The sequence below is a fragment of the Pisolithus orientalis genome (assembly GCF_024613125.1).
Source record: "Pisolithus orientalis strain OTSU chromosome Unknown F5J12scaffold_11, whole genome shotgun sequence".
Classification (NCBI taxonomy): Eukaryota; Fungi; Basidiomycota; class Agaricomycetes; order Boletales; family Pisolithaceae; genus Pisolithus; species Pisolithus orientalis.
Window position 1 is genome coordinate 785649 of NW_026260792.1, and position 22454 is coordinate 808102.

At 49.4% G+C, this 22454-nt stretch overlaps 7 protein-coding genes across 7 annotated transcripts; 3 read left to right on the plus strand and 4 right to left on the minus strand.

Annotated features, from left to right (window-relative positions):
• Positions 1–528: 528 nt before the first annotated feature.
• F5J12DRAFT_719290 (uncharacterized protein) lies at positions 529–999 on the minus strand (the record flags this gene model as incomplete). The annotated part of the gene is made up of 2 exons (XM_051741162.1): positions 529–788; positions 849–999. Coding segments are annotated over 2 exons (411 nt in total), but the record flags the coding sequence as incomplete, so codon positions are not given.
• Positions 914–3052, minus strand: F5J12DRAFT_826183 (uncharacterized protein). The gene is made up of 12 exons (XM_051745502.1): positions 2948–3052; positions 2832–2882; positions 2745–2772; positions 2576–2667; positions 2490–2510; positions 2360–2432; positions 2209–2257; positions 2033–2148; positions 1806–1972; positions 1625–1776; positions 1221–1559; positions 914–1138 (listed from the first exon to the last, which is right to left on the minus strand). The coding sequence occupies exons 1-12, from the start codon at positions 3021–3023 to the stop codon at positions 1064–1066; spliced, it is 1239 nt and encodes a 412-aa protein (XP_051600878.1). The 5' UTR covers positions 3024–3052; the 3' UTR covers positions 914–1063.
• A 647-nt stretch (positions 3053–3699) lies between these two features.
• On the minus strand, positions 3700–6218 carry F5J12DRAFT_826196 (organic solute transporter Ostalpha-domain-containing protein). Its single transcript, XM_051745503.1, has 18 exons — positions 5924–6218; positions 5785–5825; positions 5697–5729; positions 5542–5639; positions 5485–5492; positions 5415–5437; positions 5267–5360; positions 5182–5211; positions 5102–5125; positions 5019–5052; positions 4852–4966; positions 4673–4799; positions 4592–4622; positions 4474–4538; positions 4322–4422; positions 4257–4267; positions 3958–4208; positions 3700–3897 (listed from the first exon to the last, which is right to left on the minus strand). Exons 1-18 carry the CDS (start codon positions 6047–6049, stop codon positions 3886–3888), a joined length of 1224 nt encoding a protein of 407 aa, XP_051600879.1. The 5' UTR covers positions 6050–6218; the 3' UTR covers positions 3700–3885.
• A 6001-nt stretch (positions 6219–12219) lies between these two features.
• On the plus strand, positions 12220–13506 carry F5J12DRAFT_891996 (uncharacterized protein; the record flags this gene model as incomplete). The annotated part of the gene is made up of 4 exons (XM_051747534.1): positions 12220–12707; positions 12765–12860; positions 12912–13105; positions 13151–13506. 4 exons carry the CDS (start codon positions 12220–12222, stop codon positions 13504–13506), a joined length of 1134 nt encoding a protein of 377 aa, XP_051600880.1.
• A 343-nt stretch (positions 13507–13849) lies between these two features.
• On the minus strand, positions 13850–14510 carry F5J12DRAFT_697334 (uncharacterized protein; the record flags this gene model as incomplete). The annotated part of the gene is made up of 4 exons (XM_051740451.1): positions 13850–13918; positions 13975–14053; positions 14107–14194; positions 14267–14510. Coding segments are annotated over 4 exons (480 nt in total), but the record flags the coding sequence as incomplete, so codon positions are not given.
• A 274-nt stretch (positions 14511–14784) lies between these two features.
• Positions 14785–15900, plus strand: F5J12DRAFT_826228 (magnesium-dependent phosphatase-1). The gene is made up of 5 exons (XM_051745504.1): positions 14785–14878; positions 14928–15152; positions 15254–15470; positions 15589–15634; positions 15697–15900. Exons 1-5 carry the CDS (start codon positions 14832–14834, stop codon positions 15816–15818), a joined length of 657 nt encoding a protein of 218 aa, XP_051600882.1. The 5' UTR covers positions 14785–14831; the 3' UTR covers positions 15819–15900.
• Positions 15901–18270: 2370 nt separating this feature from the next.
• Positions 18271–22231, plus strand: F5J12DRAFT_826244 (kinase-like domain-containing protein). The gene is made up of 18 exons (XM_051745505.1): positions 18271–18418; positions 18470–18682; positions 18737–18907; positions 18958–19035; positions 19085–19288; positions 19344–19556; positions 19607–19660; positions 19714–19911; positions 19975–20145; positions 20196–20270; positions 20323–20517; positions 20572–20790; positions 20837–20856; positions 20906–21001; positions 21057–21294; positions 21342–21558; positions 21674–22073; positions 22141–22231. Exons 1-17 carry the CDS (start codon positions 18341–18343, stop codon positions 21820–21822), a joined length of 2589 nt encoding a protein of 862 aa, XP_051600883.1. The 5' UTR covers positions 18271–18340; the 3' UTR covers positions 21823–22073; positions 22141–22231.
• The last annotated feature ends 223 nt before the right edge of the window (positions 22232–22454 follow it).

Below are 22454 nucleotides of genomic sequence, written 5' to 3' on the forward strand. Positions count from 1 at the left end.
TAGTGTGAAGTAAAGAGCGTCCGCTGAGAGCGGTTTGGGGAAGGAAAGACAGTGGAAAGGAGAGGACACAAGCAGAGGCGAGCAGGCGAATGCGACGTGGACAGCGACGACGGACGACGGGTGCCCAGAGCTCTGTTGTCTCCATTTCGAACTCAGCTATGACATCAAAACTGATACGAAAAGTGTCACGACAAAAGGAAAAACAAGGCACAAGACTCCCCTCACACTAAGGGGGCTGCTGGTCGACGTCGACGACGTGGAACCTGCATGGTACGGTACTCAGGATATCGTGCGTCCACCAACTGAGTCCCTGTCAGTCCTCCGCAGCACGTTTCGTTTCGCTGTGCTCGCTGTCAATTCATATCCATATTTGGGCGTGCAGACGTCTAGCAACCAGTATTACTATGGAAGTGTCAATTAGGCCAAACTACCTCCAGCGAAATATTCAGCCGCCTGTAATATACCAACCAGCGGTAAGTCCATATGTATGTAGTTAGAGACGTCGGGATAGGGGTGGACAAGGACTCCTCAGGCCAAAGTCTGGACAACAAAGCAGCAAGAAGGACCCTCCATGTCATCCGTGACGACGAGCGAACCACTGCAAGGTTCGCGCCCGACGCCGCTCGACAAAAATCTGGTTTTTGCACCCCCTTCGTGGTATGTGGGGATGGTCAGAGCGATACAATTTGCACCCAGATGGACGACTTCAAATTCAACGCCTCCCTCAGTCCCAATGCACATGACGTGGTCGTTAGGATGGGACATGTTCAGGAGTTTCCCGTTGGGACCTGCACAAGTGGCATGACGTTAAACAAAGTGCAAGCTCAAAAGTCATCCGATCCATCTACCTTTCAAACTTATTTTTCCGTTGTCCAAGTTTATCAACGCAAATTTGGCATTATCGTCGACATGCTGGTCGTGGAATGCAATGCTGCCTTCGTCAGTGGAGACCTTCATGTATTTTCCGTCAAGCGAGCGAAGAGCAATGATACTCGAAACGACAGCTTCTGATTTCCACTGTATAGCAACTGGCGATGAGCAGTTCCAGAAGGCCAGTGAGATTTCACCTTACCGAAGCAAATAGATCAGATAGGCCCTTAAACGAAACGGTCGGACTCGCTTCATCGATAGCAGGATCCTTCGAATAGAAAGGGAACGTCAACCACGCCAATATAAGGAAAGGAGTGGTAGACACGATACGTACTGTACCTAAGGCTGACCCAGTTATCCCTGCAATGCCTCTCGAATTCATTGAGCGGAGCATAACTCGGCTCCCACGATTCACCGAAGCGATCCTTGAGACATTTTGGAGTGATCATATGTTCTGGATGTTCGAGGTCCGCAGGTGCATGTTTAAGGCTCTCGTGGAATACACCATCCCGGATGATCTGCCAATGAGGACCATGTAAGCGAGCCATTGGGCGAACCATGCTCTTCGCTTTGGGATTGAGCAGGCGGTATGCATTATGGGGCTGCGACGTTCCCCATGGATCGACTCTCGGATGCATGCCTTTCGCGATGAGATCGGTGTCGACCTCGATGAACGACTTGATCTCTCCCTGTGCACCATCGTTCGTTAGGTTACAAGATCCTTGAAACCTATCCCAAATTCATTATTACGCACCACCATCCAAAACAAAGCCAGATCAGAGAGGTGCTGCTTTTTGTATCCCCCGCCAACGTCAGAATGGGCGCCAGGGAACCACACCTGTAAGATTGCCATCATATTAGTTGTTTTTGAAATTGATATTGCAGTGGCAAATGATATCAACATCCCTGTTTCAAGATCTGGTTTGCGGGCAGACCATCCGCCGGCGTTTCCCATAGGGTGGGTAGGAACATGTCTCTGTTATCTTGCAACGACACCGCATGAAGCGCAATGTCGACCGTAGGCGGAAGACTGGTATCCTTGATGCCAAGTGCGTCCACGGTATTAAGAATGGCCCCGACAGTATCCCAAACACCCACGCATCTTTATTGAAACATGTTTATACATCAGCGACGTGGCGATACTAAGAACCCGTGTACTCACTTGATCCTAGTCTTGCGTATGTCAGCCGGAATTGTAGGTGTTTGATGTCTGACGAGTTGGCTCCAGATCGTGAACAAGTTTCCGAGGTTCTCTCTTGTCAGCAGTCCAATGCGGTCCTTCAATAAATGCCTTCAAGTTATACAACGCAACGATCTTGCAGGAGAAAGACAACTGACAATTAGACCAGCCAATTTCCTGACCGTATAGGCTCCCCTGTGAAAGGCGCTCGATAATCCGATGGACACATAGAAACGAACATGAATACCTGGAGAACCTAGACGGATCCGTCAACACGAGAGAGACGTGTGAGATCGAACGGTATCTTACCCGAAAAGGCATATCTCATCTCCCTCCTCAAAGTTCTGGGCAAGGAATGCATACGCATCCCGAATCTTGCTTGCTGAGGATTTTGTTCAGCGTTTCCAACAAAGGAGATTAAGTACAAACAAAAACTAACCAACAGCAGTACCGGTCAACACTACAAGGATCATTACGATGATGATGTTAGTTTGTGCAAATTCCAGTTGTTGGAGGGTACTCAACACTGAATCGACCCAACCAGATTGCCTTCGAAGTCTGCTTCCGAACCTACGCCGCTCATGTAGAGGACGAGCTGCTGCTTGCGATTGCTTCCGCTAACACACACACACACACACACGAACACATCAGTATTTATGAATGTCAATCTTGGTCTTGCAGCCTGACGACATACCTAGTAGTATACTGTCGTACTGCCCGCGCTGCATACCAAGGGTGAGACGGACATCCACCATCCGATGGCAGTCAAGCTCTCACTTACACAAGCGGAGAACATTCGTGGCAGTCTGAGGAGCTGTATAGTTTGGCCATCCTAGCAATAGTTGAAGATTTAGACGAAGTGAAGGTGAAGAGAGTCAACAAGGAGAGGAGGTGTACCATTCCAGTTCGTCAGAGTACCGTCTTCACCGGAACCATCGCAGAAAATAAGCAGTGTCTTAGAGGTAGAAGTCATTTGTCGATCGGATAGAGTAGGATAGAGGATTCAAATTGTGACTCACCGGTGTCCCAATGGCTGGTATTTATGCATTGGCAGTGAGCAGCCCAACTCTGTCCAAAGATCCGATGATGTCGATGTCGACAATTGGGGGCCGTGCTCTTCACTACATACGTACCATACCTTTGTTGAAGTTCAACAAGGACGCTAGGGCGAACTTCAAGCAACACAGTAGAACAGGTTCAGATGGTTTAGCAAGGTGTGTAGAACTTAACCTCTTCAAAACAGCTGTGTCCCCCGTAGCAAGCTTACATATCCTTACATAAAAATACTTGTTTTTTTTGGCGGTCGTGACAGCTTATGGGTCTAAGCGAATCCCACTGTGATACTAGCTAAACCCTTCAAGGAACAACTATTGGTACGTGTGAACCTTGGTACAGTCATCGCGAACAAGGAACCTCTCGATTTACAAGGTGAAATTGAGCAGTCGATCGATCACTACCCCCCGCTTTTGACGGAAATAGTCGTCGTCCGAGTACAATGGACGATCACAAACAAGTGCCAAGTTACGCCAAAAAGTCAATGCTAAAGCTGTTCTCTTCGGCCGCCTTGGATAGAACGCTTGGGAAATGAGCGCTAACAACTTTTAGCCTTCGTTTCTCTCAACGTCAACATAAACATAAACAGATCACATAAAAAATTACACATGGGCAACAATATTGCAGTGCCCGAGTGTGGTATGAGTATGGCCACATGGAGAAATTCCAAAAACGTCATGCAACAAGAAGAAACGCTCGCCCTTGGACTGTATACTACACCTACAGCTCTCCATCGATGACCTAGTAGCCAAGTCCATGAGGGGTAAGGAAACATCCACAACTCACACACCAACCTGATTCGGGTGATCACTGAGGTTTGAGTCGCTGCTGATGGGGTATGGTGCTAGACGGACCTCTTCGTCGTAGCTCGATCGAGGACGGATAGCGCGAGACTCACCGTCTCCGCCTCCGCCCGCGGTCGACTTCCTAGGTTGCCGTGGGTAAGTGCTACCCTCCACACCGAACGCCTGACCGAAGTCCATCCTTTTGTTGTGGTTGTTCACGAACTCGGCATCAGCGCGGCGCCCCGAGTGTGTCGAAGGCTTCCCACGGATGTAGTCGACGAAGAACTTGAGAGAGCCTACGATTTCAACGGCGAAGTCCTCTGTTGAAAATTTAGCCAGACCATTCATTGGAATTCTGCAATACGCACTATAGTTGATACTGGCAGAAAAGTGTCAGTGCAATAACTAAATATGAATGGAGAGTAACCCATACCTATCCCATAAAGGTCGCCATATTCTGGTCTTTGGCGCACCCTCGATCTTGTACTCGTTGGCAGTGTACGCCCACATCATGAATGCGGAAAAGAAGACCATCTGCAAACGAAGGATTGAAATCACGGGAAACGCGCGCATCATCCACGCTACCTCAATGCATATTGCCAGTGCATTTAGACCATCGGCAATGTTCGTCTCGGTCCAATACTCAGTTGCTAATATAGAGGTGAATTCAAGGGTTGCAGCAATGCTAAAGGCGACGACTCACCCTTAATCACGCTTCCTTCGAGCCAGCTAATCTGTGAAGTGGACTGAGAAAGTGGTAGAACGAATTCTTATAAATGCTCACAACAAATGATTGGTAGAACGTGAACATCACGATCAGCTTGATTGCTAAAAACTTTGAGAGGGGCCGTCGACCAGCGAGCTCGTCCTTGGTAAGCGCATAGAAGAGGATCAGGCCGTAAAGGGCGACGCTGGCGAGCGCGGAAATGAAGTTGCAGGACATCTGAAGGACAGTAAGAATACCTTATGCTGATGAAGTCGATCACTTCCAAGTAGACATTCGCGTAGTAGATGCTGTACCCCGCCGACTCGCAGAGGACATTGAATGCTTCGCAAATTATGCCAGCAATAGAACATGCTACCCGCCCGCGTCTGTAAGCGTAATGGGAATGCAAATCTCCCAAAATTACCTGGACGTATTATCACATATTGCAGAACGGACCACTACAGAGAGCTAAGCGAGTAACTAGACGTAGGACCTAGCGGTGCGCACCTTGACTGTGTACATGAAATAGGGCTATTAAAAATGTAGTCAGACTCAAGTCAGCAATGTGCGAGTAAAATTGTGTCAACCTTTGTCGGACGGAATCTCCAACAACAGAACTATGCAACCACGTGAAACCTTGCTGCACGTGTCATATTCGTGCAATGAACTCACTGGGAATGGCAATGGCCGTTTGTCTTTGCGTTCCATAGCCTTCAATGCGTCACGGCCCGATGCTGTGTCCGCGACATACTCGATCAACAACAGCCTCAAAAGTGAATGATCAATCAACTTGATGATGACAAGAAGAACGTATACGTACAGGAAAGCACTAAGGGTAACTGCCTGCGGCAAGTCAACACCATATGTACACGCTGCACCAGCATTCTTACCTCGTATGCTGCAAACAAACATCAACTAAAGCCCATTAAAAGACCATTGCAACAAACCTGACTCCACGAGGCTGTAATATGTATAACTGCGGAAGTACCGATAGGAAAAGAACGAGATGATTGCGTAAACCAGAGGCATGTATAACACCCGTAGGCTGGTATGCAAGCCGGATAACCGATGTGTCCCTTGAAAGCTACAGGATATCACTTACACTTGGCGCTGTTCGCTCGGTTTATTGTAGTTGCTACGTAATACGACCGTCGTCTTCCATCCACGCAGAAAACACGGGCACCACTCACCGACAGTGTTGCAAAATAGACACACAGGAAATGATCAGCGTCTACACGTCGATGTGACAGCCAAACGGACAATCAGTAGGGAAACGGGTCATATATGCAGGCAGCCAGTCCAGCACGCGAAAAAGGGTTGACGACGTACCACCGCCGCGCAGCCGCCTGCAACTGCCCAACCAATCCTATGGGCATCCCAGTTTGTGTTCCCTGAGCTCCAAAAGCTGCTCTGATCGACAGATTGCGTGTTCGAGGATGGACATGTCGGTGCCATTATGGTACGGTAGTAGGGGGTATGAGTTGTTTGGACTAATGTAAGGTCGGGTCGACCCTCGCGGCTATATATCCTAGTGGACACCTGCGTAAGAAAAAGGGAAAAATTCTGAGCGGGTATAAAGGGCCAGCGACTGGGCCAGCGTTTGGTGAGGGAGAGAGGAAAGAGACGCCTTGTCTCTGAATGTAGACTAGATTGGGCCGCTTGCCTTGTGCATCAAATATTCCATTATGTAAGCAATTCACCGGAAAGCGCCAAGGAAACCGGGGGGTCCCGAGTCGGAGATCGAAGTACTAATGCAGCTCTGAAGCACAAAAGATCAACTTGATTAAAGTTGGTGACGCCAAGACCCTCGGTACTTGGGTCGGTCTGTGCAAGATCGACAAGGAGGGAAACCCACGCAAGGTCGTCGGGTGCTCCTGTGTCGTCGTTAAGGACTAGAGTGAGGGTTTGCACGTCCTTCTCATGGATTACTTCAAGAATCGTTAGGCTGTACGACACGTGTCATCGCACCCCAACCAATGCACTACACCGTGATCATGTATACTTGGTGTGCTCCCAGCAGTTACTCATTGCTTAACGGCATATCACCCTGCTACTACGAGACGACGGGGTACCTTCGATCATACGCGGGTAGGTTTGCTCATTTGTAACACCGTGGGTTAGCAAACGAACACCGCCCAACAATGCAAATGTCTCTCCGAACCTACCCTCAGCCTTGAACGGCTCTGACTACAGGAGTAGGTACTCTATTGCACGACAAATTTGCCTACATTTGAGGAGAATGGTGGGTGTGCCACCTTCTTCGACAGCGTGCAACTACGAAAAAACGTGGCAAGTTGTACATATGGTAGCCGGATACAAGAACTAGGTTGACCTAGTGGGCCACCGATGCCGCTGGACGGTGACGCGGTGACACTCCGAAGTCCCCGGAAAGGTCGCATTTCGACAGGCGGCTCCCTTCTTGGAACTCCTGAACCACCGGTTACTAACATTAATGCGACCTTCCTCACCCACGTCGCAATTCGCTTTTGTAAGTACCGGATGTGCGGGTTCTCTCTTGAGTGACCTTGACTCGCTTTCACTGTCACCCTTGCCTCGTCCTAGCTCGGCGGAGGAGTCGGATGCATGTCACCACCAGTAGATCTGGACATGTTGAAGCTCTTCCTGGGAAGGGATGTCTACTCACACTACCGTCTCTCCCTCAGAGGACCTCTGAAGTTTTAGATCCGCTAAATCAACAACTGGAGACTGGCAGTCATGACAGGAAGAAGGTATTAGTACGTTTGCTTCAGCCATATTACAGTTTCAAACAGTGATACCCCACATCAGTGACAGAATTTGCAGTAACATACCAATACGAACAAAAAAAGTGATCGTGACATCCCTTTAATGCTTAGTCGAAGAAATCTTTAGAACACCTCTGGCATCCTCCCGAGCCCGGAATTCGTGTTGAGTGAGGAGCTCACTTCTTCTTGGGTGCCTTGGCACCACCGGCACCGGAAGCTACCTTCGACTTGGGTGCACCAGCCGCGGGTGTGGTGGTGGTCTTCCAAGGAGTCGGGCGTCAGCTTCATTGAAGGTTCTAGACACAATCACATACGGTGGGTGGCGATGCGGCCTTAGCTGGTGGTACTGCCTTGGCACCGTTGACAGCAGGTGCGCCTACGGATGCAACGGGCACAAAATGTCGACCCCCGTTAATCTTGGATGGCCAACGCGGCAAATGGAAATGACGAACCGGTCTTTACCTGTTTCTTGGGTGCGGGCATGTCGTCTCTAAGTTCGAGAAAGGGTACGTTTTCGAGCAGGGTAGGTGCGTGTAAGTCGGTGGGAGGGAATCTGTTGGTTACTGGCTTACCATCCTCAACTCAAGGGCTTTATGTCCCCCTCACATGCCCTGCCCTCGAGCACGTACGATACCGGTTGGCGCAGTCCCGTTATTCCCCATCCATCGACCTGTTTCATCCAGATTCCATATCATTCCATTCCCTGCCCTTTCCGAATATCATAACGCTCACAGTTTGCTAGTGGTTATCTTCTCGTCATACGTTATCCTGGATTCACTCGCGTCATTTCGGCTTTTCCCTTCCATGAATGCTTCTTCCTCCAATAGGATTGCTGCCCGGACTCTTAGGCGAAGCTTTGTTTTGCTCCTCACTAAGAACTGATCGGTCACAGTCTTAACGTCCGTCTGATTTAGCCCCTGAAGAAAGTGCTTGGAACCTTCTATCCGCAAGTCCACCCAGTGCCGAACATGAATCAGAAGGTGTTTGATGAGATCGCCCTCGCCGCTGATTCTCTCAAGAAATTAGATGATTGTTTGTGCAAGACTACATTGCTCTCCCAATCACGGATCGCCAGATGTCCTCCCATCGTATGTCCTCGGTCGTCCGACCTGCAAGTTCTAAGGCCCAGATAAACCCAGTGAGCCGCTTACGATCACTGGGAGGTATCTCCGTTTAGCTAGGAGCCGCATCTAGCCCGGGTAATACAATCTCCTCTAAACGCGCATCTCCCCACACGTCAATCCGAAAAGAATATTTACAGTCCACGATAACACTATCTTTCATATCAGAGCTCAGTCACGAACAAATCGGCGGTGTAGTGCAGGTAGGAAAGTTCAATATGACAAGCCGCCGAACCAATCGCGAAAGCTCTCTTCTGCTGCGCGCTGGGAGTACGGTGAATGGTTTGCTGATAGTGTCCGCGTCAAGATACGATCGTGGAGTCATTCACACTTGCGGACTCTTAACCTGAGTCAACGACTGTGTATCATGTTCGTCCGGAACGTTCGATCAGGGGCTAATCACTTTCGTGCGTGAATTTTGCTATCGGCTCGTCCTTCCGCCTTTTGCCTTCAATCGGAGCACGATATTGGCTTTACAGACGGACGGAGCATTCGATTCACGTACGCAACTCTGATCTCATCAAGACCATCACAACCTCCAGCAAGTTTATGCTCCCTGCAACATCGAGATTCACGGCGTTTATGTTCTTGCGCTTGTCCATCGTTCCACCCCGTGGACACAGTACAAACGCCGCAGGGTTCGCGGATGAACGTCGTACCATGCACCTCTCAGGGTAAAGGGTCTATCGTTCAGCCCAAACTCCTTTAAAGTTTCATTACAACGTTACAGGATTCAAAGATAAGATTCAAGCTGCAAGCAGCAGCACGTAATTCAAGGTTTGCGCCAGGACTCCTTCACGCACACGCACAGTGCTTTCGTCATGCTTACGCCTCAGAAGTAGACGCGCGGCAGTTTCTCTCCATGCTTACAGCTTCAATCCAACCCTATATCAGTGCACACTGCAAATGGCGGATATCCCTCATTAGACAACAGATACGCACAATCTCGTCGCGATACTCTCATCTTTAGCAGGAGGGCTCTAGCCCATCCACGCGAGAAACTCAGTGATGGAGGCAGCGTCTCGTCTGCGCAAGAAACCCTCGTTCATGTTTAACGTTCTTCTTCGTGCATGGTGGTGTAGGTGGGACCGCAATGCGTCCTACCATCGATCGGCTCTGGCGTAGGAAAGAAAAAGCCGGGTCGCTGCACGCATGTCGAGCATGGTTGCATTATATGCGGCTGTAACCCGCAGAGTCGCCAACTGGACTAGGTGTGTGTAGGATATTCACAGGCACAACTCTAGCGCAGTCCCACGAGAAACTCAGTAGTGGAGGCAGCTTCTCGCCTGCGCAAGGAGTCTTCATTCATGTTAGACGTTCCTCCTCGTGTGTGGTGGTGTAGGTGGGACCGCAACGTGTGCTACCATCGATCGGGTCTGGCGTAGGAGACCAAAAGCCGGGTCGCCGCACGCATGTTGGGCATGATTCCGTTAAATGTGCCTGTTACCCACAGAGTGGCCGGTTTATAGACACTGAATTAGGAGTGTGTGGGACATTCACAGAGATATTTTGCTCGCTTCTTCCACCCCTCCAGGGTTCACTGAATTAGTGACCCAGAAATCTTGGTCGGAGCATGACCCACGGGCTGCAGGCCCTGTGTTCCATACGAAAGCACAATGGCATGCCTATTTATTTCCATCTATTTCCATCTCCCGTTCACGCCTCCATCAGTAAGCGAATAGATGGTTTAAACCTGTCACTGACTGGTCGTGATCGTGATTCCACCATTCCTTGTCCCCCTGATGTCCCGGAATATATGATACACTCATACCATACAACGGTCACGTGCTGTGTTCACGGTGCACTTGTACGATACTTTACACTTGTTTACACTTCAGTACTTCAACTTCAGTCGTTGTCCCTCGACGTCAACGCTGAGGTGAGTTCGATACGTGCCCCTTGGGGCCCTGACGTTTTACTTACATGTACCCGCAGTTCTGGTTCAGTTTATCTACATATGCTGCTCAGCCTCCAATGGCCGCCTTGTTACTCTTCGCCATCACTACCTCCCTTTACTTAGAGGTGTGTTGTGTGCACGTCTTCACCCACCTATCTCTTCGGCTCCTCCTGGCTACCGCAGTCTTCCGTCGGCGTTGTGCGACGGTGGCTCTGTGAGTATCAAGGAGTTGCAACACAGGCTGCTGTGCTAGCATCGCTTGCAGACGACTGTGCGTTTGCTTCCGAAGGTATCGCCTCCGGTTTTATATCACGTTCGTTGTTTGCTTCCTGATCATGAATCGCCCAACGACACCAGCCGTCTCGAGCCCGAAACCCTTTTGGGCATTCAGTTTCTTTTTCCTATTTTTTTTTTTTTTGTTCCTCTCACATTAATAAGGTGATGCGCCCTCAACTGAACCATTTGCAATCTCAAGGACAGGTAGACCGGGATAGAGTGCCGGATTGCGTGTCTTGTTCCTTCAGTGACTCACAATCCCCACTGCACTGTGCAGTAGTCGCTCCGCCAAGACCGCCGGGAGTATCAAGGGCATCGAAACAGGTCCAGCACAAGTTGCCGTGATAGCCATCTCACCGGAAGTCTGTACTCAAAAGACAGGTACCGTTGTCTTGTCTGGTCTCCGAATCAGTTTGAATAGGGGTGCAGGACAGTTCCCGCGCCCTGCTAAATTACCGCACTGTCCGCAACACCCACTACTGTCGGGCCCTTGTCGCGCAAGATACATCTCATATGCCGGTTGGCTGTTGCTCCGGAGACTGATGAATCCTCGGATTTGCAGCTAGAACTTTCCCTAAGCCCGACAGTGCATCGCATCGCTGGCCCAGTTGCACCGTCGTTTCAACAATTGTATCCATTTGTTTCACACCCGCATCTTATTCCCTGGTCGGCTACCTACCACAGGCAAGCAGTCCTAAAGTGGGAATTTGTAGTACATGTGCGTCAGTGACAGTTCATTACGTAATATCGCGCCGCTGAACTGTGCGTTCCTGCGTGTTGTCATGTTGTCATGTGCCGATTCCCGAACTGACTGCAGCCGGTTGCACGCGGTCAGGGCAATCGACGGACAAAGCTGAAGAACCACTATACAACGAATTTGCTCTTCTGCGCGTGAGCGAGCCCTCTCATTAGCCGCCAATGAGTGCCTTGGCGAGCGCGGAGGGAGCCCTACGACCAGTCACTTCCAAATGGAGGTTGGTATGGATTGGTATTCCCCTCGGCTAGTTTCACAGCTTGAAGGACCATCTATCTGTCATCCCGTCCAGCAGGTCACCAGGGGGGTATTGCATATGCTCGTTTCAGCGTGATTGATTAAATTGCTTGCTGACCCCTTCGCCACAATTGAACAGCCGTGGAAAAGTGGTCCTGCCTAAGGAACCATGCTGGCCTGGCCACTGATGCTCAGGGGTCTTGACAGGTCTTGACACGCACCGCCGGCGGTCGTTCTGTGCTTGCTGCAATGGACTGTCTCCCTCACCCGGTTTGGTCTCCGGGATACGGGATGGGTGCTATGCACATGTAGGAACTCTGCCTCCGCGGTCGCGTGTCATTGCCGGATTCTGTAATCCAAATGACGACTTGTGTGCCGAAGTGCTGTCTCCGCCGGTACTATAGGTTCTTTTACTCATGCCAGGGACGATTTCGAGTTCCTGGGGCGCAAAGCGATGTCAAGAGGGCTTCAGGAATGATAACTTAATTATCCGTCCAGTGCGTAACCAGCTTTCTGAATGATACATAAATGCAGGCAACAATTGCATGTCGCACATTCACTTTTTCTAGAGCTCACGAATCCACCGCTGTATCAAAATGCTCTCTCTATTGCTAGTGCCGGCTCTGATCTTATCCCTCCCGGCTTTCGCCCAGCCCGTATCCCAAGGTAGCTTTGGGTCGACCACCACTCAAGTTTACAACAATTGCTCTGGGACACTTACTTCGCGACCCACGGGTGCCGCTACAGACACACTCCCCAAGATTAGTTCTGGTGGATCGGTTGGTTGGGAGCGGTGGGACCTAACACTTTACCAGACGGGTGTTCTGTTGAACCTGCGGTGGATACAAGGCGACCCTGCTTCTCATTCATCTAAACCTTCTAATGCCACATTCGAGTTTTCCGCCGCGTTCGATAATGGAACGACGTATGATACACGTATCACGGGGCAAATACTCGCTTTTACCGATTCCCCACTGTATTCAATTTCGATCGGACAGAATACCCTCACGTGGGACGATAGTAGAACCTGGTTTAACACATCCCTGAACTTAAACGGATTAACCGCATCAATCGCAACCGAATCGTACGTAGCGTCATTACTCTGACCCTTCCTCCCCAAAATTGACTATATCGACTCCAGGATAATGCTAGATAGTTTCTCGCCATACGCAGGCGGGGTCTCCGGGCAGTTGACCAAAAATCTATATTCTAATATACCAGTGACGCGTGGTCGCAGGTGAGGAATTCGTTGTTCATTCCAACCACTTCTGCTGACTCTTCTGGTTAGTAATATAGGCTCGGTGCAATTCCCATGGGGTGAAAACGTGCCACTTCTCGCGCGATCTATACTATCGCACATGTTCGCGACGAAGCCCGTGCAATCCCTTGCGGTCAGCTATGCGATACTCAACTTCCGCTCCGTGGGAACGCAATATACAGACTCGTTCATCTACGAGAGTTCCCGTGCCCCGGACACAAGCGGTAAGAGACCCGTCTCTATCTGAAAGCATGTTGATCTTATCTTAGCTGCCAACCAAGTCTATAATTCCTTCTACCTTGGGCGTGCTGAGTCGCGCAATACCGGATTCGAACCCTACACTATTTATGCAGGCACAAACAGCAACCTCCTGTCGGTTTCGCAGATAAACTCCACCGTTACCGAAGCACAAATGTCCGGCTGTTCTCATACAGACTTCGTTCCCTTCACGTGGAATTATACCCAGCCATCACCCATTCTCGAACAGACCGATAGTGCTGGGGGAATAACCAGATTTTTCGTTAGCACGACTGTTAGTGCGCTAGAGCCTTTCGGCAGCGACCCTGTACAGATCGTGTCAGGGACAGAATTAGGGTACACATATCAAGCCCCTGGGTCTACATAATGCAATCAGACAGTTCTTTGTCTGAGGAATAGACTTTATAGTAGCTAGACATTCTGTATTGTAGACTTAACACTATTTATTTAATTTATGCGTCAAGCCACTAGATAGCGGTGAACAGACCGCGCAGGTCACATACATGCCCGACTGTCCTAGGCCTCCCCGACTACCACCGTCCATAGTATACACCTTTGAGCCTCTCGTCGTTGTTATTTGTGGTGAGAACATGCTGTGCTTCGGACATGGCCTCCGTCATGTGTCCTTCTTGCACATCATTACTAATTCCGAATATGGCGAGCCATGCCATACTGATTCTGAGATAGAGTTTTGATGCCAACCACGCTCCAATTGCTGCGGATCGAAGGGAGAGTGTGACGATAGGGGCCAATGATGGAAAAGTGTATTTCATCATATCCTGTCAAGGTCGTATATGTGAATATCGTTCAGAGAACCTGACCAACGTATGCATACATCTGGATGGAAGAAGTCCTCTTGGTCCTTGATATACAGAAGTTTGTCCTGTTCTACGAGTTTGAGGCGGGTTACGAGTCTAGTTACCAGAGTCAGCGGATTCTTTGTGACATGATACATATCGGAACCCACCGAGAGGGTCTGACCGGGGAGGGAACGAGCCGAAGCTTGAAGGTTTGAGAAACATCAAGATACGCAATTTTGCTTTCCTTGTCATATACTACGGTGTAGAGTCGATTATAGTGCAGGTATGAAGAGACGAGACATGAAGATACAAGCATCATGTACTCACCGAACTCATTGATCGTAGCTACTGTTCCAGGACTCATGACACGATACCACTCGTACACGCCCAACACCTTATCTCGGGAGGTTGGACCAGACTCAACAATGCTGAGCGGGTGGCGGAGGGACGCGTCTGGAGTGTAGTACCGCTTGATAGTCTCATGGAGAACAACTGCAGCTTTGGAGGAAGTGAGTAAATGCACGATTCTAGGGAGGTCTTGCTCTGGGTTTTCCATCTTCGAGAATCGAAAATGTGACTGGGAGAAGTTTGGTGTGCCCCTTGCATGTGAATTTATGGATGCACTGGTGCCAGGGGGTGGTTGGTGATGTCATTGCCGCAGAGGTGGATTAACAAACTGCGGCAGGACTTGATTTCTTTGCATTTCATGTGCATTTACTCGTATGATCATGACCGGGCCTACGAAACGTGAGCGTGCGTGAGCTCGGTAGTATCAAGGCCAACGGCATCCTCGGTACCGCCTCTGGGCTGATCAAGCTCTGGGGCAAATGGATGACATAATCAAAAGACTGCTTAACCTGCACGGCGTCAAGCTGTTGGAGCCGGTGCACAGATGAGTGCAGGATCACGTCTACCCAAGCTCATCGCCTTTGATCTAGAGTGAGTTGCTATTCTGACAGACAATAGATTTGACTGAGTGCCTCCGCAGTTACACGCTATGGGACTTCTGGGTTGACTTTCACATTACACCACCCATCCGACAGGATCCTGCTACGGGAACTGTTTACGACAGCTCCACCGCCGACATCTACTACGGCAGGAGGACCAGCCCAAATACCATTGAGTTCTATCGGGATGTGCCGGGGATTTTGCGAAAATTAAGAAATGCAGGCGTCACAGTTGCAGCGTGTTCGCGGACGCCTGTTCCCAAATTGTAGGTGCCATTTTTGCGCTCCTGTCTGACTATCGGCTGGTTCCATACCACGAATGTCATAAGCCTAAAGACGCAATTAATTGACGCTGTAATAATCTTAGGGCAATGGAGGCTTTGAGGCTCATCAGGATACCCAATGGCATGGATACCGATACCCTACCACCTACTGCACGCAATGGGTCGAGTGATACTCCGAGTTGGAAATCGACGACGACGCCTGCCATCAAATTTTTTGACCAGCTTGAAATATACCCTACCGATAAGAAGGTGCATTTCGAGGCGCTGCACAAGAAGACTGGTTTACCATACAGTGAGATGGTGCGTGTCTCTCTGATAATGCTCATTCCCACATGCATCTTCCCTCTTCCATGAATTCGGGTGTGGGCAAAGTTATGTCTGAGTTTGACAAGCTATGCTGACATGAATCTGCTTGTAGCTTTTCTTCGACGATGAGAGGAGGAACCGGAATGTTGAAACACTCGGTGCGTCAGTTTCCTGTGTTTTAACAACTTTCTGACTTGCAGACCATCTTCATCGCATCAAGGTGTAACGTTCATTCTTGTACCCGAAGGACTGGGTGTAGATAACAAACTATTTGAAAAGGGCCTCGACGAATGGCGAAAGAGACACCCTGAACTGATATCCCCGAACACTGCGGAGAACTAGTTGTGTGACATGTAGATTATCCTGCGTTCATTCTTTCCACCACAATAGTCTGGTAGGGGGGTGGATTGTAGAGTAGCAGGCTTGCGAAAAATTTGCTCGCATAATGCTGCGGCTACGTCCTGCTGTTACTCGGTCCGTTACAATGGTGAGAACTCCGCAACGAACGACAGTATGTACGAGACTAACAAGCCACCCAAAAAAAGCAAACACTATCAATTTCTGGTCTAGTGTCCTTCATTTCTTCGTGCACTAACCAGGTATCGCTACCAGCATGGCATCTTCCAAGCCAGACTCGAAGTTCAACGAAGCCTTGCTCGACACATATACTGACGAAGAAGTCGTATATGTATCATTTTGACCGGTCACTTTATCTCACCACCACACGCGTGGAATTAAACCGTGTTCTTTCACATCACCTGGCGGCAAAGTTAGTTCCATGACCCGAGGATTTACCGCGACGAAACCGACACGATGGAGAAGACACGCTCAATTGGTGTCAACGTGCCCGCCATACACCGTATAGTACGCCTTCGAGAAGAGGACCACTTCATCAGTCATGGAACGTATACATGGAGAGACCCTGGAGCAGCTATGGCCGCATCTCGGACTGCGGGCATCGCGTGGCAGCTCAGGTCGTTCGTATCTGTTCTGCGCTCCGTCGCTTTGCAGACAACTGGAAGCTTACACTCCGGCTAGATACGCTTGGAATGGATCCAAGGGGTCAATGGACCCTATACCACACGCTTCGCCTTCTCTTTTCTGCGACTATCTCGAACTGGTGGCTCATGAAAGCCCGGCCGTCCAACTGCCTACCCTCCCTACAACTTTTGCTCTCTCCACCTCGCAAACACGTTCTGACAAATCAAGACCTAGCACGCGAAATATGATTCTAGATTCGAGCGGACCTTTATAGCTTGTTGACTGGAGTCACTCAGGCTTCTATCCGCCTTTCATAGAATACTTGGGAATGGAAGAGCCTGAGTGGCCAATGCCGTGGCTTGCCGCCTGAAATCTCGCATCGTGGTGTGGTCGTATGCGCTGGTCTTTGTTTTGATTGATTGCTTGCGGATACTCTCGCCTGCATTCAAATAGACGAGCTGCGCTTACCACTGTACTACAATGCTCAGTGAGATTCAGGCCGGAGAAGCCGGTGCACTCTGCGCTATTGACCTGAGCTACACACTAGTATTATATCACTCACGCTAGTTCTTCTCCCCCTCCCCGCCCCTCTTACTTGATCTCACCAGCGCTGTGGATATAGGTTTCCCAAGTACACTCCTCGTCTTTGCTTTCTTTGGGCTCCTCAATGGTCCTTTCTAGATTTGTGGTCCCCTCATATCACGGCTGTTTACAAACCATGAATCTGTACAAGTTGGGTCCGATTCTAAAATCAAATTTCAAGTAACCGCAGAGTCATGGTGATGGAGTCGAAAGCAAGGCATTCACCATTTATCAATGGCCTGATTTAGGGAACTGTTCTTTAGCCGTGGACCTTCCTACGGCAGCAGTTCCCGCAGGGTATGGTCAATACATGCCGAGTGCGGACTGGACTTCGCGGGCGTCAGCTTTGCTGATGAACTTGGCGCCGGCGAAGTTATCCACAAGGGTATACAACCAGAAACGACATCCCTTTCCGACAGGCGCCAAGGATGTAGTAATCTCTATTTTTCTGGACGGTGAGATTGAATATGTATCATAATTGCGGTCGAACTAGACTTCCGCCCACTCGATTTTTTCAACTGCACGTGAAAAGTCAGCCACTGACCTAAAAAACTTCTTATACATCGGTGCCTTTCCCTGCGAATTCTGCCGGCGCTTTGCGAAGCTAGGCTATATGCCACTGAATGTTGTCCGGTTTTGGTTTACCGTCCCACAACGTCGCACTCCCAGTCGGCCAGCAAAAGCCACGAGGCCATATTACCGTCCTCATTTATAAGGGTTTGACTTCACACGTTCTTCCCCATCAACGTTCACAAGATGATTGTAGCGTTCCCGCGTCTGGTCCCTCTCAGTCCCGCCGACTGAGGACTTATACGACTAAGCTTGCACCGTCCATGCACATACACAGAAAACCCCAGTTCAGCCCGTGACGGGTGATCGCATTACACATGCATTTCGCCCGCTGGGGTGTGGTTGCATACGACCAATACTGGTCGAAAATAGACCTGTCCATCAGTTTCGACTCGTTGATTGCACGCCCTCGATGTCACCTTTCAGCTGTTATTCATGGCAACAGGTCCATGTAGGACTACTTCGAGTGTCCCGTTTGCCTATATTTTGGACTGCCGATCACGGTGCCATCAAAGCAGAACATAGCTTGTAGGCCAAGTAGAATCATGCTTCGCGCAGGTCTTTATGATGTCCGCCGGTGTGTTAGAACTAAAAGCTATGTGGGAGATTGAGGGGAGGTGTTTTGCCTGGCCAACTTGCGGCAAAGGGTTGTCGAGCCAATCACACGTGGTCGATTCTTCCTCTCGCCTGGTTTGAGCTCACTCAAGTAGATCAGCCTTCCTTCGAGTAGTATGATTGGAATAGACTCTACTTACGAAGGGCCACCATCCAGGTCGATGACTCTATGTAGCAACGACTGGAAGGAAAATGTACGTCTTGGCACTACCATGAGATTGCCGAACCATGATGGACGCTTGCAGGATAACCCAGACTTCGAGCATCATCTCCAACAGCTTTCGGAGCGAGCATCTCGTTTTGCCATTGACCTGAATGGCCAGGTTGATCGAGACACAAAGGAATATTTCATAGGTGGAGATGCCATTGTCTACAAGGGGAGGCTCCGACCAGAGGGAACATTTGTGGCCGTGAAAACATTTCGTTTCGCACATAGGGGTGACAGTACAGTGCCCAAGGTTTCTTGCATCTTGTCGCGATCACCAGATCATTATGCTGACCAACTTGTCAAGACTATCTTACGTGAGGTCCATGTGTGGTCCAAGCTCATGCATCCCAATGTTCTGCCATTACTCGGAATCACTACCAAACTCGATAGTACTATATCCATCATATCGAAATGGATGTCCAATGGTAATGCACATGATTATGTGCAGGATCCAAAGGTAGATCCCCGTCCCCTGGTACGTCGAGTGTGTCCACTACTTGAGGAGGCGCTGTATAATTTTCTCAGCTTTTGGGGATCGCTCGAGGTTTAGATTACCTTCATAACCGTTCCCCATGCCCTGTGTATCACGGTGACCTGAAAGGCGTAAGTTTTCCGATCTGGCATATCCACTTTTTGAACACCCATGTGATAGCTCAATGTCCTAATATCTGATGAGGGGCATGCCCTTCTTACTGACTTCGGCCTCTCCTACCTTGTTAATTCCTCCTTCAGCATGGCTGACCATGAGCGATGCGGAGGCTCACTCAACTGGATGGCCCCTGAGTTGTTGGACACAGAAGGTAACGCTGTGATGACACCCGCAGGGGACGTGTGGTCATTCGGCATGACAGCACTTGTACGCTCATCGTACTATACAAATGACACCTGCTGATCACACCTGTAATTTTCAGGAATTATTTACTCGGAAAAAGCCATTCCATGAGACCGGCCATCACATACGCGTGTTAGTTCGTATCCTGAATCGTCGGTTACCCTGTCGTCCTTCTGATGATTGTACGTGGTCGCGCATGACGGACGAGTGGTGGAATCTATGTTGTTTGTGCTGGAACACCACACCGTCTTTGCGGCCTCCTATGTCTCAAGTTGTGGACATGATCGAACAGGCATGTCACTAATCGAACCCTCTATCCTTCTGACTCCATTCTCTCGTCAGACTACTTCCGAATCTGTCGCTGGTACACTCGGTGGTCCAGCCCAACGAGCCACTGTACGTGGGATGATTGATTCGTAAAGCCCTACTGTTTACCGGAGAAACACCAGTCGCCGCTTACGAAAGTAATTCAACAAGTGTCTCAGTTCGATATTAGTGTGTTTGAGGAAATTGAAGAGCACCTGGATGGACCTGTCTTGCGTGGTCGTTATGCCACTGTATTTCGCGGCGTTATTCCTTCCAAGGGAATCAATGTGGCGATCAAGTCCGTCCGGTCAAGTCCCCCAGCACAAGATTGGGCTATCAGGGTATTTCAAACAATGAGCATTGTCGCTGAGTTATGTTCTGATTGATATATATTTCATACTTAGCGTGTCCTTCGCGAAGTTGATACGTGGTCCAAACTCAATCACGAAAACATTCGTTCATTACTAGGAATCACGTTCAAGTTTGATTTTACCATATCTTTGGTATTTCCGTGGATGGAAAAGGGAAACGTCCATGATTTTGTCCAAGACACAGCTGTCGATCCACGCCCACTAGTAGGTTTTGACAGACATCGTGAGTGTCCCGTTTCACTAACACGGCCAAGCTAGTAGACATAGCGAACGGCCTCCAATACCTCCATAACCATCATCCACCTATTTACCATGGTGATTTAAAAGGCGTGAGTGCTCATCAGTGCACGACTGACCATTGGGGATTTAATATGGTGGCAGAGCAATGTCCTTATCTCTGATGACGGTCGCGCCCTGCTGACTGATTTCGGTCTTCCTTTCCTCATCAGTCTGGTGTTCACCATGGGTACAAATGCCACCAACCAAAGCTCGATGAACTGGACAGCTCCCGAAGGATTTGACCAGCCAAGCTTAACCGCTGAGATGGATGTATGGGCCTTTGGGATGACAGCGCTGGTATGTTACTTATGCAGTCACTAAACATACAACTTGTTTAGTGAGCGTCGGCAGGAATTGTTCACAAGGCAACCGCCGTTCCACGACATCAAGCAATGTTCAAGGGTTATGTCCCAAATAGCTGAAGGACGTATGCCATCCCGTCCAAGTAGCGATTCCACGTGCTTTCGGATGACGGACAGTTGGTGGAAAATATGTCGTTCGTGCTGGGAACATGATCCCTCGTTGCGGCCGAATATGCTGGATATCGCCAGCCAGGTTAAACAAATTCCGGTATGTCGGAACAGTGATGAAGGACGTGACACTGACTGATCTCCAGCTGAATGACACCATTTCTATGTGAGTACCCCTCTTCAAGTAAGTGCTTCATCAAGCTCATAGTAATCAGTGACAACCGGCCAGCCACATCCGTTCAAATTGTTCCATTCTCTCCACCTCGTCCCAATTTTATATTTGATTGTGTCAGGCTTCATGAATTTGTCTCGTATGTATTACACTGGAATGTTCCAATACGCAGATGTACTCATACTTTGGGCAAGATCGGGAGATCGCAGGTTGGTTTCCCCGCATATATCAGACCGTATGCGGTCTGGTCTCGCTATTCTTGCTCGCGCCGTGGAAAGTAGCATCAGAGGCGCCGAGCAGGGAGTGCTGTTGGCTAGATCCATATTGGAGACCGAGAACGAAACAGAACTGCAAGTGCTTACGAAGAATTATCAACACCTCTTCAAGGCTATCCGTGGAAATTTGAGAGATGCGCAAATGGGCTTGGAAACGGTCAGTATCAGTTTACTTGACTTGAGAACGACGATTGACAGTAAAAGGTGTTGAGCCAATGTAAGAATATGACGTGGGAACTGGTGAACCACGCCAAGGCCGATGGAATATTGGCTCGTTTTGGTGGAAAGGTAAAAGCGCGGCATGATGCAATGATGCACCTGCACAGAGTTACCGACACACTGGTGCCGGCCATTGATGGCATGAATTTGCTCATAGATTGGTGGTTTGTGCTCCTCAACGCAGCGGGGGTTTTGGCGGAGGCTGCCACTCGCGTCAAGAATATTGCCGCATTCCAAAGTAATGCAAGAATTGGGTTAGGACAAATTACCGGCGGACTAGAATTATATCAGGAGGTGGTAAGGACTCTTGAACTTACTAGTGCACCACACCAGTGACCTCTTCTGCTTTAGATGCGAGATCCAATGCATTCCTTCCGTGCAAAATGGAAAGCACACTCTTAGTTCATTCCGCCTCCGAGGCAGGCATGTGCACAGTCATCCAGTAGTTAGCGCTGCTGGTGAATGAGTGTCTTCTTTGGCCTCCGACTGAAGTGCAGTGCCAATCTTCTCTCTATGGATCAATGAAACCCCCCAGTGGCCAGTGTATTGCTGCATCTCCGATTATATCGTTTCGTTTCGTTTTCTCCTTCTGTCCAGGCCTTTCTACACGTGTTTAATAATGACGGAACACCCTCCTGAGTAAACGCTGGTTAATTTATTTTCTGAGTTGTCGAGATGTTGAGGTCCGAGGCCTCAGACGGTCAGCATGAATGGAAGCTGCGCGGGCCAAATGGTGATCATCTTTTCTATGCCAACGATCGAAACCTTGAGAAGGAAGACGTACGAATCGGAATTAAATACGAATATTTCATTCACTAGACAGCTGACGACTGCATCATACACATTGCTAGCATTCGTGCTGTGTCTGACTCGGGTTTCAAGTTGTACCGCGGGTCGAACAATGAGCTTCCCTTACTTACCTAATTGATTACCTAATAAAACAACGTTGACGTCGGAGTGTAGACTGGAAACTTTTCGTGGAACCTCTGGTGAGTAACTCCCAGCCAATGGCATGTAGGATGCAGCTAAAATCTTCAGTGCATTCACTGTGATTTACAGTACGTGGAACAGTTGTGACTGAGCGACTGAAAGTGGCTA

Coding starts and splice junctions, on each gene's coding strand:
- F5J12DRAFT_826183 (XM_051745502.1), bottom strand. CDS start 3,023: ATGACTTCTACCTCTAAGACACTGCTTATTTTCTGCGATGGTTCCGGT. Junction 2,258..2,359: donor GATGAGATATGCCTTTTCGG/GTAAGATACCGT, acceptor CGGATTATCGAG/CGCCTTTCACAGGGGAGCCT. Junction 2,149..2,208: donor GGAAATTGGCTGGTCTAATT/GTCAGTTGTCTT, acceptor CATTTATTGAAG/GACCGCATTGGACTGCTGAC.
- F5J12DRAFT_826228 (XM_051745504.1), top strand. CDS start 14,832: ATGAGTGCAGGATCACGTCTACCCAAGCTCATCGCCTTTGATCTAGA. Junction 14,879..14,927: donor CTCATCGCCTTTGATCTAGA/GTGAGTTGCTAT, acceptor GTGCCTCCGCAG/TTACACGCTATGGGACTTCT. Junction 15,471..15,588: donor GTTTACCATACAGTGAGATG/GTGCGTGTCTCT, acceptor ATCTGCTTGTAG/CTTTTCTTCGACGATGAGAG.
- F5J12DRAFT_826244 (XM_051745505.1), top strand. CDS start 18,341: ATGATTGGAATAGACTCTACTTACGAAGGGCCACCATCCAGGTCGATG. Junction 18,683..18,736: donor GTGACAGTACAGTGCCCAAG/GTTTCTTGCATC, acceptor CAACTTGTCAAG/ACTATCTTACGTGAGGTCCA. Junction 21,002..21,056: donor AGGCTTCATGAATTTGTCTC/GTATGTATTACA, acceptor ACTTTGGGCAAG/ATCGGGAGATCGCAGGTTGG.
- F5J12DRAFT_826196 (XM_051745503.1), bottom strand. CDS start 6,049: ATGGCACCGACATGTCCATCCTCGAACACGCAATCTGTCGATCAGAGC. Junction 5,826..5,923: donor CAGGCGGCTGCGCGGCGGTG/GTACGTCGTCAA, acceptor ATCGACGTGTAG/ACGCTGATCATTTCCTGTGT. Junction 4,423..4,473: donor CACTGGCAATATGCATTGAG/GTAGCGTGGATG, acceptor CTTCGTTTGCAG/ATGGTCTTCTTTTCCGCATT.